This window comes from Macaca thibetana, chromosome 14 (genome assembly GCF_024542745.1).
Source record: "Macaca thibetana thibetana isolate TM-01 chromosome 14, ASM2454274v1, whole genome shotgun sequence".
NCBI classification, from domain to species: Eukaryota; Metazoa; Chordata; class Mammalia; order Primates; family Cercopithecidae; genus Macaca; species Macaca thibetana.
The window spans coordinates 57,075,262-57,093,011 of record NC_065591.1 but is presented as its reverse complement, the minus strand read 5'-3'; the positions used below and the strand labels follow the sequence as shown (position 1 = coordinate 57,093,011).

General features: G+C 38.8%; 2 protein-coding genes across 10 annotated transcripts in view; one reads left to right on the top strand and one right to left on the bottom strand.

Annotated features, from left to right (window-relative positions):
• The window catches only part of RPL27A (ribosomal protein L27a), a 1,008,958-nt gene that overhangs the window by 734,492 nt on the left and 256,716 nt on the right, over positions 1-17,750 (top strand). The gene's annotated exons all lie outside the window — the stretch shown is intronic.
• The window catches only part of STK33 (serine/threonine kinase 33), a 218,110-nt gene that overhangs the window by 36,151 nt on the left and 164,209 nt on the right, over positions 1-17,750 (bottom strand). For all 4 annotated transcript variants that reach the window (XM_050756205.1, XM_050756204.1, XM_050756206.1 and 1 more), the window contains exons 11-12: positions 17,138-17,250; positions 16,600-16,685 (exon numbers count right to left, since the gene is read on the bottom strand). In XM_050756205.1, the coding sequence (XP_050612162.1) occupies positions 16,600-16,685; positions 17,138-17,250 (199 nt within the window). The remainder of the gene's footprint in view (positions 1-16,599; positions 16,686-17,137; positions 17,251-17,750) is intronic.

Genomic DNA, 17,750 nt, shown 5'->3' with positions numbered 1-17,750 from the left:
TTTTCAGTTGAATCTTTAATCATTATAAAGTGACCTTCTTTATCCCTTAACGATGATTTGTTTGTGTTAAGGTATATTTAATTGGTATTAATTCCATTATACAGGTTTTCTTTGTGATGTTTCCCTGATATGTCCTTTTCCATTCTTTGTGTTTCAATATTTCCATGTCTTTATGCCTCAAATATGCTTCTTATAAATAGTAGGGAGCTAGATTTTTTAAAAATTCAATTAGACAATATACCTTTAAACAGGTATTTTTAACCAATGTACTTGTAATTATTTCTGTATTTGGACTTGTTTCTCCCATCTAAGCCTGTTATTGAAATGGGAAAAGTTCCCTCAGCGCCTTTGCAGGGCATGCAGTGGGGGTGTGGCTCACTTCTTCTGTGTCCCGCTGCTCAAACCTCTAGAGGGAGCATGCAGATGGGCAGATGTGGGGCTCCAACCCCAGGGCAGCATCTAGGGGTGAATGTTTACAGCTCCTGAAGTCCCAGTGGGTGTGTGTTACAGGGTGTTCTTTTAGTTTAGCTGTCCATAGGTGGCTTGTGTTAATCGGTTCAATTAGACCCCCTGCCTTATTGCAAGGACAGAGGGCTTTTTGCATTCCAAGCTTTCTTGCTTTGGTGTACTAGAATAATCTGATCACACGAGGGCTTGGAGAATGAGTGCAAGGTTTTATTGAGTGTAGGTTCTCAGCAGATGGATGTAGAGCCAGAAGGGAGATGGAGTGGGAAGGTGGTTTTCCCCTGGAGTCAGGCAAATCAGCAGCCTGGGCTCTCCTCCAACAGCCCCAGCCAAACTCCATGTTGTTCTGCCGGTGGATGGATTGCAGGCCTGCTGGCTCTGTGCCGCGGTGTGACTCTCGATGTCAAGATGCTTGTGCGTCTGCCTGCTAGGGTCTTGGGGTTTTTATAGGCCCAGGATGGGGGCATGGCAGGCCGGGGTGGTCTTGGAAAATGCAACATTTAGGCAGGAAAAGACAAATGCCGGTCCTCACCTAGGTCTGTGGGCACATGCCCGGGGGTAGAGCCCTAGCCAGGGACCATGCCCTCCTCTACCCACCTTGGCCTCCCAAAGTGCTGGGATTATAGGTGTGAGCCACCATGCCCAGCCTGCTTTCTCTGTTTCTTTCTTAATATTGCCAAAGATGTATTTATTTTGTCGGTTTTTTCAAAGAACCAAATACTGACCTTGTTGATCTTTTCTATTTTATCTTTGTGTTCTATTTAGTTGATTTTTACTCTTAGTTTTATCTTTCTTACTACTTTATTTGGGTTTATTCTGTTAAAATTCTGGAATGTTAAGTTAGATATCATTGAGGGGGCGGAGCAAGATGGCCGAATAGGAACAGCTCCAGTCTCCAGCTCCCAGCGCGAGCGACACAGAAGACAGGTGATTTCTGCATTTTCAACTGAGGTACAGGGTTCACCTCACTAGGGAGTGCCAGACAATCGGTGCTGGTCAGCTGCTGCAGCCCAACCAGTGAGAGCTGAAGCAGGTCGAGGCATCGCCTCACCTGGGAAGCACAAGCGGGAAGGGAATCCCTTTTCCTAGCCAGGGGAACTGAGACACACAACACCTGGAAAATTGGGTAACTCCCACCCCAATACTGCGCTTTACCAAGGGTCTTAGCAAATGGGCACACCAGTAGATTATATCCCACACCTGGCCGGGAGGGTTCCACGGCCACGGAGCCTCCCTCATTGCTAGCACAGCAGTTTGCGATCTAACGGCAAGGCAGCAGCAAGGCTGGGGGAGGGGCGTCTGCCATTGCTGAGGCTTAAGTAGGTAAACAAAGCCACTGGGAAGCTCAAACTGGGTGGAGCTCACAGCAGCTCAAGGAGGCCTGCCTGTCTCTGTAGACTCCACCTCTGGGGACAGGGCACAGCTAAACAACAACAACAACAACAACAACAACAACAAAAAAGCAGCAGAAACCTCTGCAGACGCAAACGACTCTGTCTGACAGCTTGGAAGAGAGCAGTGGATCTCCCAACATGGAGGTTGAGATCTGAGAATGGACAGACTGCCTGCTCAAGTGGGTCCCTGACTCCTGAGTAGCCTAACTGGGAGACATCCCCCACTAGGGGCAGACCGACACCCCACACCTCACATGGTGGAGTACACCCCTGAGAAGAAGGTTCCAAAGCAAGAATCAGACAGGTACACTCGCTGTTCAGCAATATTCTATCTTCTGCAGCCTCTGCTGCTGATACCCAGGCAAACAGGGTCTGGAGTGGACCTCAAGCAATCTCCAACAGACCTACAGCTGAGGGTCCTCACTGTTAGAAGGAAACCTAACAAACAGGAAGGACACCCACACCAAAACCCCTTCAGTACCGCATCATCAAAGACCAGAGGCACATAAAACTACAAAGATGGGGAAAAAGCAGGGCATAAAAGCTGGAAATTCAAAAAATAAGAGCGCATCTCCCCCTCCAAAGGAACGCGGCTCATCGCCAGCAACGGATCAAAGCTGGACGGAGAATGACTTTGACGAGATGAGAGAAGAAGGCTTCAGTCCATCAAACTTCTCAGAGCTAAAGGAGGAATTACGTACCCAGCACAAAGAAACTAAAAATATTGAAAAAAGAGTGGAAGAATTGATAACTAGAATAATTAATGCAGAGAAGGCCACAAACGAAATCACAGAGATGAAAACCATGACACGAGAAATACGTGACAAATGCACAAGCTTCAGTAACCGACTCGATCAACTGGAAGAAACAGTATCAGCGATTGAGGATGAAATGAATGAAACGAAGCGAGAAGAGAAATCTAAAGAAAAAAGAAGAAAAAGAAATGAACAGAGCCTGCAAGAAGTATGGGATTATGTAAAAAGACCAAATCTACGTCTGATTGGGGTGCCTGAAAGTGAGGGGGAAAATGGAACCAAGTTGGAAAACACTCTTCAGGATATCATCCAGGAGAACTTCCCCAACCTAGTAGGGCAGGCCAACATTCAAATTCACGAAATTCAGAGAACACCACAAAGATACTGCTTGAGAAGAGCAACTCCAAGACACATAATTGCCAGATTCACCAAAGTTGAAATCAAGGAAAAAATCTTAAGGGCAGCCAGAGAGAAAAGTCGGGTTACCCACAAAGGGAAGCCCATCAGACTAACAGCAGATCTCTCGGCAGAAACTCTACAAGCCAGAAGAGAGTGGGGGCCAATATTCAACATTCTTAAAGAAAAGAATTTTCAACCCAGAATTTCATATCCAGCCAAACTAAGTTTCATAAGTGAAGGAGAAATAAAATCCTTTACAGATAAGCAAATGCTTAGAGATTTTGTCACCACCAGGCCTGCCTTACAAGAGACCCTGAAGGAAGCACTGAACATGGAAAAGAACAACCGGTACCAGCCATTGCAAAAACATGCCAAAATGTAAAGACTATTGAGGCTAGGAAGAAACTGCATCAACTAACGAGCAAAATAACCGGTTAACATCATAATGGCAGGATCAAGTTCACACATAACAGTATTAACCTTAAATGTAAATGGACTAAATGCTCCAATTAAAAGACACAGACTGGCACACTGGATGAAGAGTCAAGACCCATCAGTTTGCTGTATTCAGGAGACCCATCTCACATGCAGAGACATACATAGGCTCAAAATAAAGGGATAGAGGAAGATCTACCAAGCAAATGGAGAACAAAAAAAAGCAGGAGTTGCAATACTAGTCTCTGATAAAACAGACTTTAAACCATCAAAGATCAAAAGAGACAAAGAAGGTCATTACATAATGGTAAAGGGATCAATTCAACAGGAAGAGCTAACTATCCTAAATATATATGCACCCAATACAGGAGCACCCAGATTCATAAAGCAAGTCCTTAGAGACTTACAAAGAGACTTAGACTCCCATACAATAATAATGGGAGACTTCAACACCCCACTGTCAACACTAGACAGATCAACGAGACAGAAAGTTAACAAGGATATCCAGGAATCCTTGAACTCATCTCTGCAGCAAGCAGACCTAATAGACATCTACAGAACTCTCCACCTCAAATCAACAGAATATACATTCTTCTCAGCATCACATCGCACTAATTCCAAAATTGACCACATAATTGGAAGTAAAGCACTCCTCAGCAAATGTACAAGAACAGAAATTATAACAAACTGTCTCTCAGACCACAGTGCAATCAAACTAGAACTCAGGACTAAGAAACTCAATCGAAACCGCTCAACTACATGGAAACTGAATAACCTGCTCCTGAATGACTACTGGGTACATAACGAAACGAAGGCAGAAATAAAGATGTTCTTAGAAACCAATGAGAACAAAGATACAACATACCAGAATCTCTGGGACACATTTAAAGCAGTGTGTAGAGGGAAATTTATAGCACTAAATGCCCAAAAGAGAAAGCTGGAAAGAGCTAAAATTGACACTCTAACATCACAATGAAAAGAACTAGAGAAGCAGCAGCAAACACATTCCAAAGCTAGCAGAAGGCAAGAAATAACTAAGATCAGAGCAGAACTGAAGGAGATAGAGACACAAAGAACCCTCCAAAAATTCAATGAATCCAGGAGTTGGTTTTTTGAAAAGATCAACAAAATTGATAGACCACTAGCAAGACTAATAAAGAAGAAAAGAGAGAAGAATCAAATAGACGCAATAAAAAATGATAAAGGGGATATCACCACCAACCCCACAGAAATACAAACTACCATCAGAGAATAATATAAACACCTCTACGCAAATAAACTAGAAAATCTAGAAGAAATGGATAATTTCCTGGACACTTACACTCTCCCAAGACTAAACCAGGAAGAAGCTGAATCCCTGAACAGACCAATAGCAGGCTCTGAAATTGAGGCAATAATTAATAGCCTATTAACCAAAAAAAAGTCCAGGACCAGACAGATTCACAGCCGAATTCTACCAGAGGTACAAGGAGGAGATGGTACCATTCCTTCTGAAACTATTCCAAACAATAGAAAAAGAGGGAATCCTTCCTAACTCATTTTATGAGGCCAACATCATCCTGATACCAAAGCCTGGCAGAGACACAACAAAAAAAGAGAATTTTTGACCAATATCCCTGATGAACATCGATGCAAAAATCCTCAATAAAATACTGGCAAACAGGATCCAGAAGCACATCAAAAAGCTTATCCACCATGATCAAGTGGGCTTCATCCCTGGGATGCAAGGCTGGTTCAACATACAAAAATCAATAAACGTAATCCAGCATATAAACAGAACCAAAGACAAGAACCACATGATTATCTCAATAGATGCAGAAAAGGCCTTTGACAAAATTCAACAGTCCTTCATGCTAAAAACGCTCAATAAATTCGGTATTGATGGAACGTACCTCAAAATAATAAGAGCTATTTATGACAAACTAACAGCCAATATCATACTGATTGGGCAAAAACTGGATGCATTCCCTTTGAAAACTGGCACAAGACAGGGATGCCCACTCTCACCACTCCTATTCAACATAGTATTGGAAGTTCTGGCTAGGGCAATCAGGCAAGAGAAAGAAATAAAGGGTATTCAGTTAGGAAAAGAAGAAGTCAAATTGTCCCTGCTTGCAGATGATACAATTGTATATTTAGAAAACCCCATTGTCTCAGCCCAAAATCTCCTTCAGCTGATAAGCAACTTCAGCAAAGTCTCAGGATACAAAATTAATGTGCAAAAATCACAAGCATTCTTATACACCAGTAACAGACAAACAGAGAGCCAAATCATGAATGAACTTCCATTCACAATTGCTTCAAAGAGAATGAAATACCTAGGAATCCAACTTACAAGGGATGTAAAGGACCTCTTCAAGGAGAACTACAAACCACTGCTCAGTGAAATAAAACAGGACACAAACAAACGGAAGAACATACCATGCTCATGGATAGGAAGAATCAATATTGTGAAAATGGCCATACTGCCCAAGGTAATTTATAGATTCAATGCCATCCCTATCAAGCTACCAATGAGTTTCTTCACAGAATTGGAAAAAACTGCTTTAAAGTTCATATGGAACCAAAAAAGAGCCCGCATCTCCAAGACAATCCTAAGTCAAAAGAACAAAGCTGGAGGCATCACGCTACCTGACTTCAAACTATACTACAAGGCTACAGTAACCAAAACAGCATGGTACTGGTACCAAAACAGAGATATAGACCAATGGAACAGAACAGAGTCCTCAGAAATAATACCACACATCTACAGCCATCTGATCTTTGACAAACCTGAGAGAAACAAGAAATGGGGAAAGGATTCCCTATTTAATAAATGGTGCTGGGAAAATTGGCTAGCCATAAGTAGAAAGCTGAAACTGGATCCTTTCCTTACTCCTTATACGAAAATTAATTCAAGATGGATTAGAGACTTAAATGTTAGACCTAATACCATAAAAACCCTAGAAGAAAACCTAGGTAATACCATTCAGGACATAGGCATGGGCAAGGACTTCATGTCTAAAACACCAAAAGCAATGGCAACAAAAGCCAAATGTGACAAATGGGATCTCATTAAACTAAAGAGCTTCTGCACAGCAAAAGAAAATACCATCAGAGTGAACAGGCAACCTACAGAATGGGAGAAAATTTTTGCAATCTACTCATCTGACAAAGGGCTAATATCCAGAACCTACAAAGAACGCAAACAAATTTACAAGAAGAAACCAAACAACCCCATCAAAAAGTGGGCAAAGGATATGAACAGACATTTCTCAAAAGAAGACATGCATACAGCCAACAGACACATGAAAAAATGCTCATCATCGCTGGCCATCAGAGAAATGCAAATCAAAACCACAATGAGATACCATCTCACACCAGTTAGAATGGCAATCATTAAAAAGTCAGGAAACAACAGGTGCTGGAGAGGATGTGGAGAAATAGGAACACTTATACACTGTTGGTGGGATTGTAAACTAGTTCAACCATTATGGAAAACAGTATGGCGATTCCTTAAGGATCTTGATCTAGAAGTACCATATGACCCAGCCATCCCATTACTGGGTATATACCCAAAGGATTATAAATCATGCTGCTATAAAGACACATGCACACATATGTTTATTGCGACACTATTCACAATAGCAAAGACTTGGAATCAACCCATATGTCCATCAGTGGCAGACTGGATTAAGAAAATGGGGCACATATACACCATGGAATACTATGCAGCCATAAAAAAGGATGAGTTTGTGTCCTTTGTAGGGACATGGATGCAGCTGGAAACCATCATTCTCAGCAAACCATCACAAGAACAGAAAACCAAACACCACATGTTCTCACTCATAGGTGGGAACTGAACAATGAGATCACTTGGACTCGGGAAGGGGAACATCACACACCGGGGCCTATCATGGGGAGGGGGGAGGGGGGAGGGATTGCATTGGGAGTTATACCTGATGTAAATGACGAGTGGATGGGTGCTGACGAGTTGATGGGTGCAGCACACCAACATGGCACAAGTATACATATGTAACAAACCTGCACGTTATGCACATGTACCCTAGAACTTAAAGTATAATAAGAATAAAAAAAAAAGTTAGATATCATTAATTTTCAGTTCCTGCCCCCTTCCGTATCATTTTTATTTCAGTGTCTCCCACTCTTTATATGTTTTTCATTCCTTCCTACTTTAAAAATCTGATGCCTCCATATTCTCCTTTAGCACACTTTCATGTGCTGCTCCCATGCCCTTTCCCCCTTCCCAGTGCTCGTCATGTGGATATTATCATGAATTTTAATTCTGGGTTATTATGATTATGTTTCCTCTTCTTTGATTTTGTGTTGTTTTTGTATTTTTTGATACCAGCAAACTCTACCAAGATATTTAAACACTCTTGCTGCACACGGCTCTTGTGGCATCTCCTGGATTTGTTTTTCCTCCTCTGTAAGTACTTCTACCATGTGTTTTAATTGTAGGACTCTTGTGGCAAACCCTCTGAGCTCTTGTATATTTGAAAATATCTTAATCATTCCCTTTCATATGAATAACAATTTGAATGGATATAAAATTTGAATTTGAAAGGTCTTTTTCCCTTAATATATTTAACATATTACTCCAGTTACTCTTGCATCCAATGTTGCTGCTGAAAAGTAGGATGTCAATGTGATTGTTGTTCTTTTTTATATGATTTGCTCATTCTCTCTGGGAGCTTTTAGAATTTTTCTTTTCAATGTTTTAAAATTTCATTATGTCTATTTGTCAGTTTTTTTCTTCTCTCTTATTGGCTAGTCTATCATTTCTTTAAAGCTAAGTTCTTTCTTTAATTCTGATGAATTTATCCCCATTATTTCTTAAAAGATTTCCTCCTCCCTCTTTTTATTTTTTCTCTGAGAATCCTATTAGATAGATTTTGGCACTTTTACATTTAACCCTATATATCTTTTCTATTTTCAATTTGTTTATCCTCTCCTGCTTCCTTCTGTATAAAGTTCTACAATCTGATCATCTAGTTTTAAAATTCATTCTTTAGCTGTATCTACTATGTATCCTATATCACTGCATTCTATATTTCAACTACTATATTTTTCATACCTACTTGGTTCTGTTTTTATTTCTTATTCTTGCGTCATATTATCAACATCTTCCCTTATCTCTCTTAGTATGTTCACTTTGTAAATTTTTAAATTCTAGGACTGCGTATTCTAAACTCTCTTCTAATGGTGTTTGAAACTTGGCCTCTGAGCTTTTCCTGGGAAGCATTGGCACCCCAGAAGACAAGGCATGGATCTAGAGCCAGTCCTGGCCCTTGGACTCGGGAGATCAAGGAAGAGTATGGGGAAGAATCCTAGATACCAAAAGCCTGCCCCACTAAGCAACTCCTCAATTCAGGGTTTCACACATGCCCACCTCTTCCCGCCAGGAGAAATAATCTGAGGAGAAGGCACTCCTAGAGTACACCGAAAGCATCACCCAGCAGTCCTAGAGTTTGGAGGCCAAAAGGTAAGAAGTCAATGCCTACAACGAGTTAATTCCCACCCATTTTCCTTGGCTTCTCATTCAATTAGGGCTTCAGTGCTGCTCTGATTTTATTACTTCAGACCCTTGTGAGGAGATAAGCATCGGTGTCCCAAAGCAAGTGATGAGAGGCAAAAGGGGAAACTGGGTTGTTTTGTGTTTCCATTTTAATTCCCTCCTTTGGCTGCACCCTCACCCACTATCCACACCAGCTCAAGCTATCCCTTTATCTTCCCAGGGATTTCTCACTCTTCTCTGAATCCTGGTATCATGAGGTTTCTCTCTAAAGTTACTTCAGGTTTAATCTTCAGAGAAGACACAGTATCTTGGCAGGAACCAGAATCTCCTCTAGCAGGCCCTTCACTGAGTGGTCTTGAAACATAAACAGCTGTGATCAACTGCATAACACTACTATGTCAAAAGTCCTTTCGTTCATATCCACTTATTTATATAAGGTTCTTAGTGTCTATAAAAACTAAAAACAGGCCGGGCTCGGTGGCTCAAGTCTGTAATCCCAGCACTTTGGGAGGCCGAGACGGGCGGATCACAAGGTCAGGAGATCGAGACCATCCTGGCTAACACGGTGAAACCCCCGTCTCTACTAAAAAATACAAAAAACTAGCCGGGCGAGGTGGCGGGCGCCTGTAGTCCCAGCTACTCGGGAGGCTGAGGCAGGAGAATGGCGGGAACCCGGGAGGCGGAGCTTGCAGTGAGCTGAGATCCGGCCACAGCACTCCAGCCTGGGCGACAGAGCGAGACTCCGTCTCAAAAAAAATAAATAAAAAATAAAAAAAATAAAAGAAATAAAAACAATACAATATTGCTGAACATTGTCTCATTCTAACAATAGAAATATTCGATCATGTATGCATGAATTAATCGGGAGGGAAAGCAGCCCTATCTATCCACTAAAGCATTTCCAATATAATATTGTTAGTTTAATAATTCTAAAAAAATAAAATCATGTTCTCTTGATTGATTATATACTACTGATAATAATCATAATGAAAAGTCATTCTTAAATAATTTTTAGAAATTATACAGCCTTAGAGTCCCAGGAAACAGAAACAAAAATTTAAATATAAATTTGAACTTTTTTTTGTAAAATGAGACAAATTATAGGTGATTAATAAAATCCATTCAAGCAAAATTATTATTACATTAGGATAAAGTTCTGTGGAAGAAGTAGAATAGAAACACACATTCAAAGAGAAGAATGAATAACCTAGTTTCTGTTAAAGAAGAACTTGTTCATAAATATCTAAAAATGAATGAGATGGATGTCCCATATGGGTAAAAAATGATATTAGCTTTATTTTTAATTACAAATGTTTATATGAGAAATTATATCCCTTGCAATTAATTACATTTATGGTGAAAATTTTTGAAGTTCAACCTAAAAATATCTGAGGAGACTCGTCATTTTTCAAAATTCTTTTTTGTTATAATTTAAACATAAAAGTTTGAACAGATTGTTCCAAAACACTTCATTTTTGTTCCAATCTACAAAACCAGCACTTCTAGACTTTATTTTTTCTCATACCATTTTCCTAGTCACCTAAGAAGCAGTTTTGATTGCTTTTACTCTCTTACCTAACACGTCTACTTAGTTATAAAATTATAAAATTATGTTTTCTTTCTTAGGTCTTCTTTCTCCCCTCTTCTCTGTTCCCACTCACTGCCCTAGTTCCAGTCTTCGTTATCTCATCCCAGTTCACTTCAATTCTCCGGTTTCTGCTTGCCACCATGACAACGTTTATCACACACTGTTGCCAGATAACTCTTCCTGAAGTTCTGTCACTCCTGGCCAACAATGTATCCACCAACCCACTAACTGATAGAGTCTCAGACACTTGGCTACTTGTTGCCAGCCTGTTCCAATACTCATTGTTTCTATTTAACTCCCGACTCTTGGTTCACCTCCTCATTAAGATCCTGCTTCCTTCCACCCTTTAGCCACGACCTGTGTATATGGGTTCCCTCAAGACCTTCAACTCCAATTTATTCCTAGGGCTCTTCCTAGATTCAACTGAGATTCAAACTACCTCAGGCAAGATACTCCATTCGAATAAGAGTTCTTCCCTCAGAATCTAATCACTATCTCTAGCCCACAGACTTCATCCAAGTCCATTCACATATTGCTCCAAGGGTGAGAGGGATAAAAGAGAAAACTCACATAAGCACAGCAGTGATCATGGCACTTGAGTGCCTTTTAGTAGTAAGTCATTGCCAAATGAATCAAATGTAAAGTCTTAGGGTCTAGAGCAAAATAGCTCTAACCTTCCTTTTCAACACAATTTCCCACTACTGTCCTATATGCCTTCTATGGTTATAGAAAAAAAAGGAACTACAAATTATTCTCTGAGTATACTTCATATTTTTTCTATCTTTATGCCTTTGAAAAGTTATTTCTATCTAGAATTCTCTTACCTTCCCTACCCAGACTCCTACATTAATTTCTATTTTTACCCAGTTTTTAAAAAGCCAGATCACATATTACCTCCACCCTTCAGTAATTTTTATAATCCCCTAAAGCAGGGGTGTCCAATCTTTTGGCTTCCCTGGGCCACATTGGCAGAATTGTCTTGGGCCACACATAAAATACACTAACACTAACAACAGCTGAAGAGCCAAAAAAAAAAAGAAAAAAATAAATAAATCTCATAACGTTTTAAGACAGTTTATGAATTTGTGCTGGGTTGTGAGTTGGACAAGCTTGCTTAAAAGAATAATAGCTCTCTTCTTGGAAATTTAGTAGTAGTTGTTATAGTACATTTACGTCCTTGTGGATCTATCATTCTCTGCCAGTGTTTTTGTTTTAAACCCTTTATTAGGCTGTGGGCAACCTGTGGGCAGGGACCATGCCAGACTGATCCTTGTGTCCTCCAAAGCACATAGTAGTTATCTAATAAACATTTGTTGAATTATTGAGTAATAACCAATAATTGAATATTGAGTAAATCCCCAAGTGTCCTGGCTCATGAGCTTTTCCTTAACATAATTTTTTTTTTTTTTTTTTTTTTTTAGATGGAATCTTGCTCTGTCACCCAGGTTGGAGTGCAGTGGTGCGATCTTGGCTCACTGCAACCTCCACCTCCTGGGTTCCAGCGATAAGCGATTCTTCTGCCTTAGCCTCCCAAGTAGCTGGTACTAGAGGCACCCGCTACCATGCCAGGCTAATTTTTGTATTTTTAGTAGAGATGGGGTTTACCATATTGGCCAGGCCGATCTCAAACTCCTGACCTTGTGATCCACCCACCTCGGCCTCCCAAAGTGCTGGTATTACAAACGTGAGCCACCATGCCTGGCCTCCTTAACGTAATTCTGATGGAAAGCTTCATTAGAGACTCAAAAATGTATTCACATATATAAGATTAATTCAGAATGTATGAATAACTACATACAGTAAAATAAAGTAAGAGTTAACATATTTAGGATGAAAATATACAGAAGGAAAAAATAACAGCCAACAATTAGTTAGGTATCAGAAAATTTCCATCCTCTTATACAGAGTATATATGTTAAAGCTAGAGGTCAAAAGCTAATGATCAAAACCCGAATAACAATACGTAAATTAATGAACAAAGGCCCTGTTCATACATTAGGAAAGACTGTTCTGAAATTAGTCCCTACACCTTGATTACAAAGTGCTTTTGCAAGGTTGTGACTACAAAGCAAAGTACAGACTTACTTGTGGTAAATTAATTACTCAAGGAGAAGAACTGTTTTATTCATCTTTGTACCTCTCTAGTACCTGATGGATTAAATAAAATGATACTTGCTACAATCAATATAGACATTTGGGTGATTGAGGTCCTATTTAAAATAAGCCACCTGGCAAGACTGATGCACTTTAACGATATTAATAATTTCTTTCATTTCAAAGAGCATACAACTGTTCTTTACTACCTATGAAATGAAGTTAAAATTGTAACCTGGATTCAAGTCCACTCATGATTTTCTTTTCTTTCTTAGTCTCACAATTTTCTTTCCTTTTCTGGTCTCATTTCTCACTTCTTTCCTTCAAGCTTCTTATCTGCCAGTCAAATTAAACTTTCTGACTTCACGCTTGCTTGCCTCCATACCTCTGGTCATTTTGTAATTTCTTATGTCATTTATCATTTTCTTCCTTGCATTGAATCTTATATATAGGTTGTTTTCCTTACTAAATTGTAAGTTCCTTATGTCAGAGACCATGTCTTATGTGGCTTTAACTATATTTTATACCTACACTTGGTACCTGGTAGGCACACCCGTGCGTGCACACACAATGTGTTGAAGGAATTAATGTTTGAATACCATTAAAGCTCAAACTACATTTTGGCAAGACAAAAAAAAAAAAAAAAAAAAAACTGGCTTCCTTAATTTATAGCAGTGGCTTTTAAACATAAGTGGGCAGAAGAAATACCTGGGAAACTTGTTTAAAATGTAAATTCTTGGTGTTATTTGTCACCAAGAGACTTTGAAGGAATACCAAGGCAATTACCTAATAAGAAGCAATTAACTCCTGAACCACAGTTGACAGTAAAAGGAAACAAGGAAGAAATGAACGAAAGAAAAGAACCGGCATATTCCCGGCCATTAGAGTCAAACTCTTTCTTTGCAAGAAAGTCATTTCTTGGGTATTTTTCCTTACATCTAACCTCTGACTTTTTAAATCAGGATGACAATATGTATGTGTTTATTTGAAATTCCATTCCCTTAAATGTACAAGAGAAATAGTTATTTTTCTTAGAATACTTTTCAGATAATTACCATATTTCAAAATGCACAGTACATAGGCTAAACCATAGAAACTTTTTATAGAAAAATGTTACTATGTGTTAGGTATTGCAGAAGGTAAGCTCTGGTTATAAAGCAGCAGGGCGCTGAGAGAACTATCATGTTTTCCTTAGATTACTTCAAACAGAGGATATGAGTCATAGAAAGTAAGACTTCAAGTGGTTAAGAAGAGTTTTGCCTTTTAGAAGTTTGTAAAATGCCGGTATTCTAAATTTCATCCACTGAATTCCTTAGGACAATCCAATATAGCACACAATATCTGTCACTTCTCTATCCATTTGGCAAAGACTTCATAGAGACAAATGTTACAGAGGCTCAAAAATGGAGACTACTAGAAAAATGACCAAAGCCAGAAATAAAGTTGTGCTAATTAGAAAACAAATAATTAAATGGCCCAACCCGAATGTTGTGTGATGCTGAAAAGAGATAAATTTCTAAGGCACACCATCTGTTTTACAGTTTATTTTGCTGTACTACAAACCTACTCAATATAGTTTTGCAGTGATCTAGCTGCTAACTCATTTGCACAATTACTTTAGGCCAGAAATAATTATTGCACAGAATCCTTTGAGAGAGCAACACATTCATAGAAGAGGGCAAATAGAATTCATTCTTGGATGAAGACTATTTTTAGCCCTTAAAGAAAAAAAAAAGTTATTTAAAGCAATGATTAGAAATTGCCAAAGGAAAATTAGGTAATTTAAAAGGAGGGTGATATCACTATATATTTATGTATCTAAACTTATCTGAGGTTCTTAATGTTTTAGTGCCTAAAGACATGTTGCTGGGGCCTCTTCTCTCTATCTGTATTTTCTTCCTTATTTATCTCTTCAGTCCAATGGCTTTATGTGGTATTTGTATACTCATGATTCTCAAATTTATATCTCCATCTTAAATCTTTCCAGTTTCAAACTCATATATTCAATTATCTGTTTGGTATCGCCACTTGGATGCCACATAAGCATTGCAAACTGATCCTATCTAATACAGAACTCTTGATTCACCATCCCTGTCCCAGAAAGAAATCTATTTCTCCTACAGTCTTCCATATCTCAGTAAATGGCACCAACATCGAACCAGTTATTTGAATAAAATCTAGATGTCATCCTTATCTCTTCTCTTATCCTCATTCTTCATCTAATCCATCATCAAATCCTATCAATTATGCCTCTAAAATATAACTCATGTTTTTCTCTTCATCTCTATTCTATCCAAGTCACTATTATCTCTCAACAGTACTACTTCAACATCTATCTAATTCCCTATTTCCAAGCCATTCCCCACCCAAATAGTCAGAATGATCTTTTAAGAATATTATCGGCCGGGCATGGTGGCTCACGCCTGTAATCCCAACACTTTGGGAGGTCGAGCCGGGCAGATCACAAGGCCAAGAGATTGAGACCATCCTGGCCAACATGGTGAAACCCCGTGTCTACAAAAATACAAAATACAAAATAAAATACAAAACAAAAAATGCAAAAATGTGCTGGGTGTGGTGGTAGGTGCCTTTAGGAGGTACGTGCCTCCTTAGTGCCCAGCTACTAAGGAGGCTGAGGCAGAAGAATCGCTTGAACCCAGGAGCCGAGATTGTGCCACTGCACTCCAGCCCGACGACAGAGCGAGACTCCGTCCCCAAAAAAAAAAAAAATTATCATATGCTAATTTACATTTTAAATGTAATTATATCATGTATCCCCAATACCTAACACAGTATCTAGCAAATAATAGATCTACAATTTTTAATAGATGAATAGTCTCTAGTAATATTCCCATATGGCTCTAATAATTTCTAATCTCAGTTCACAGAAAAATTTCTGAGGTATCTACAGACCTATCCACTTACTGAATCATTCACTCATTCAGCAATTGTTTGAGGATTGTATTAATCGAAATTAGGTCCAGCTGCACACTATAGGGTATTTTAAAGATGACAGACGTCTGTTTCCCATTCATAAATTCTGGAGGTAGGCAGTGAAGGGTTGACATGGCAGCTCTGTGAGCTACTATTATGGTTTCTTGCATCTTGTTGCTCTGCCATTTCCAGATTCCACTTTATAATCTAATATGGCTACTCAAACTCACATCTGCATCTACCAGGAAAGAGGAACTACATGAGAAATGCCACACCAGCTCCATTTAAGGACACTTTCCAGAAATTGCAGCCACTTCCACTTGCATCTCACTGACCATCACGATAACTAGCAAAGAACACTGGGGAAGAGTCTTTTAACTGGACAGCAATGTTTCCAACCAAAAGTCAGGATCCTTATTATTATAGAAGGAGAAGAATAAATATTGAGGGATAAGCAGTAGCCTTTTCCAAGGTTCCTCTTGTGACCAGGTAATGTTTGGATGCAGGGATACGAAGATCAGTAAGACACAAGGTCTGTGCTTGAAGAATTTAGTCTAACGGCAGAAAGCAATATGTAAATAAATAAAATTCCAAACCAGGAGACTGCCACTGTTTGGAGATCATGGCTTTTCTGAGTCCCTAAAGATTTTCTACACCCCAAGAGTTGAAAGAGAGGTGAGTGGTTCCAGTGTTTTACATCACTGAACTATATGGACTGTTTCAACTTTCCAGAGCTATAATATTGGACATTTTTCAGCTCTGTTCTATTGGGCATGATACTTTCATGACACTGAACAAAGATCATTTAAACCTCTATAAATATATATATACAACTGTGACAACAGTTCTAACAGTTTGAAAATGCCCATTTTCAGAAATTTGTCAAGACTCAATGTTTTTTAATTTGACAGAAAATCAAACTAACTGTTTTAGATTATACAGAAAACTCCAAGACAAAATAAAAAGAAATGAGCAATGGTAGCGTGTCAGAAAGAAAGAAGTAATATTGTAACTTACTGTTAACCACTGGTTATCTAGTAGTTCCTTAGCTGTGATTCTGTGAGCAGGATCTACTTTCATAAGTTGTTTCAAAACACTTTTAGCTAAAAATAAGAAAAAAATCCTGAAAAATCTTATTTATTTTAACTACAATTAATAGCACACATTTTACAATTTTTTAGGATTAGGTCTGTATAACAGGAAAGAAAGATGTCAAGTATACAATAAAAACCATCAGTATAAATGCCTAATAAATAAAATTTAAAGCCTAAAGTGAAGTTTTATTGCCTGGATTACCTAGTTTAATGGTCTATAGTAAACATTAGCTAGATGATCAGCAAATTTCCTCTTTAACTTTTATTACGTATTTTCTGTTTTTGAAAGTTTTGATGATGAACAATCACAGTGAAGATATTTCTATTTCCACAAGTAAATAGTGTTCATTTCCACAAGTAAATTTAATGACGAAACAGAGATTTAAAACATTTTAACCACTGGCCAACTTTCTTATGTTACTTATATTAGCTTTAGCAAATAATAACACACTTATACTTACCACAATCACTTATGGAATTCCAGACTGGATTTTCAAAATGTAGTTCTCCTTTTCTTATTAATTCAAAAAGCTTCTCTTCTGAGCTTGCCAAAAAGGGTGGTTCTCCACAAAATCTGCAACAAAAGCAATCACTTTGTTTAAATTTTTAAATAACAAAAATAAGGCTATTAAAATTAAGTTTCCATAGGACTTGGAAGTAGTGCTGCTTCATATTTAAGGAAAGGATGGGAAGAGATGGGTACCTGCCTGGAAGTAAAAATGGAAGCAACAAGGTTTTCCAAGATCAGTGCTAGGCTCTTATTTCAATATTTAGAGAAAGGATCTGGTAGAGGAAGTATGCAAATATACACTAAAACCTCCAGATTAGCAATGACCCAAAGCCCTTGCAGGTGGGGAAACACTAAGCTTAACTGGGGCTAAAATATGGGAAGGTGAGTGTAAGTGTACAATAATAGTCGTAGCTAATGAAGGAGATACACTTTGAGAGTGAGCAACAGGAAGGTAATACCTTAAGGTACATAATGCAAATTGACTCAACTGAAAAATACAGTGAGTTATCAGGGTCTAATTAGTTACCAAAGTCTAATGACCAGCTAAGGCTTTTATCCATAGT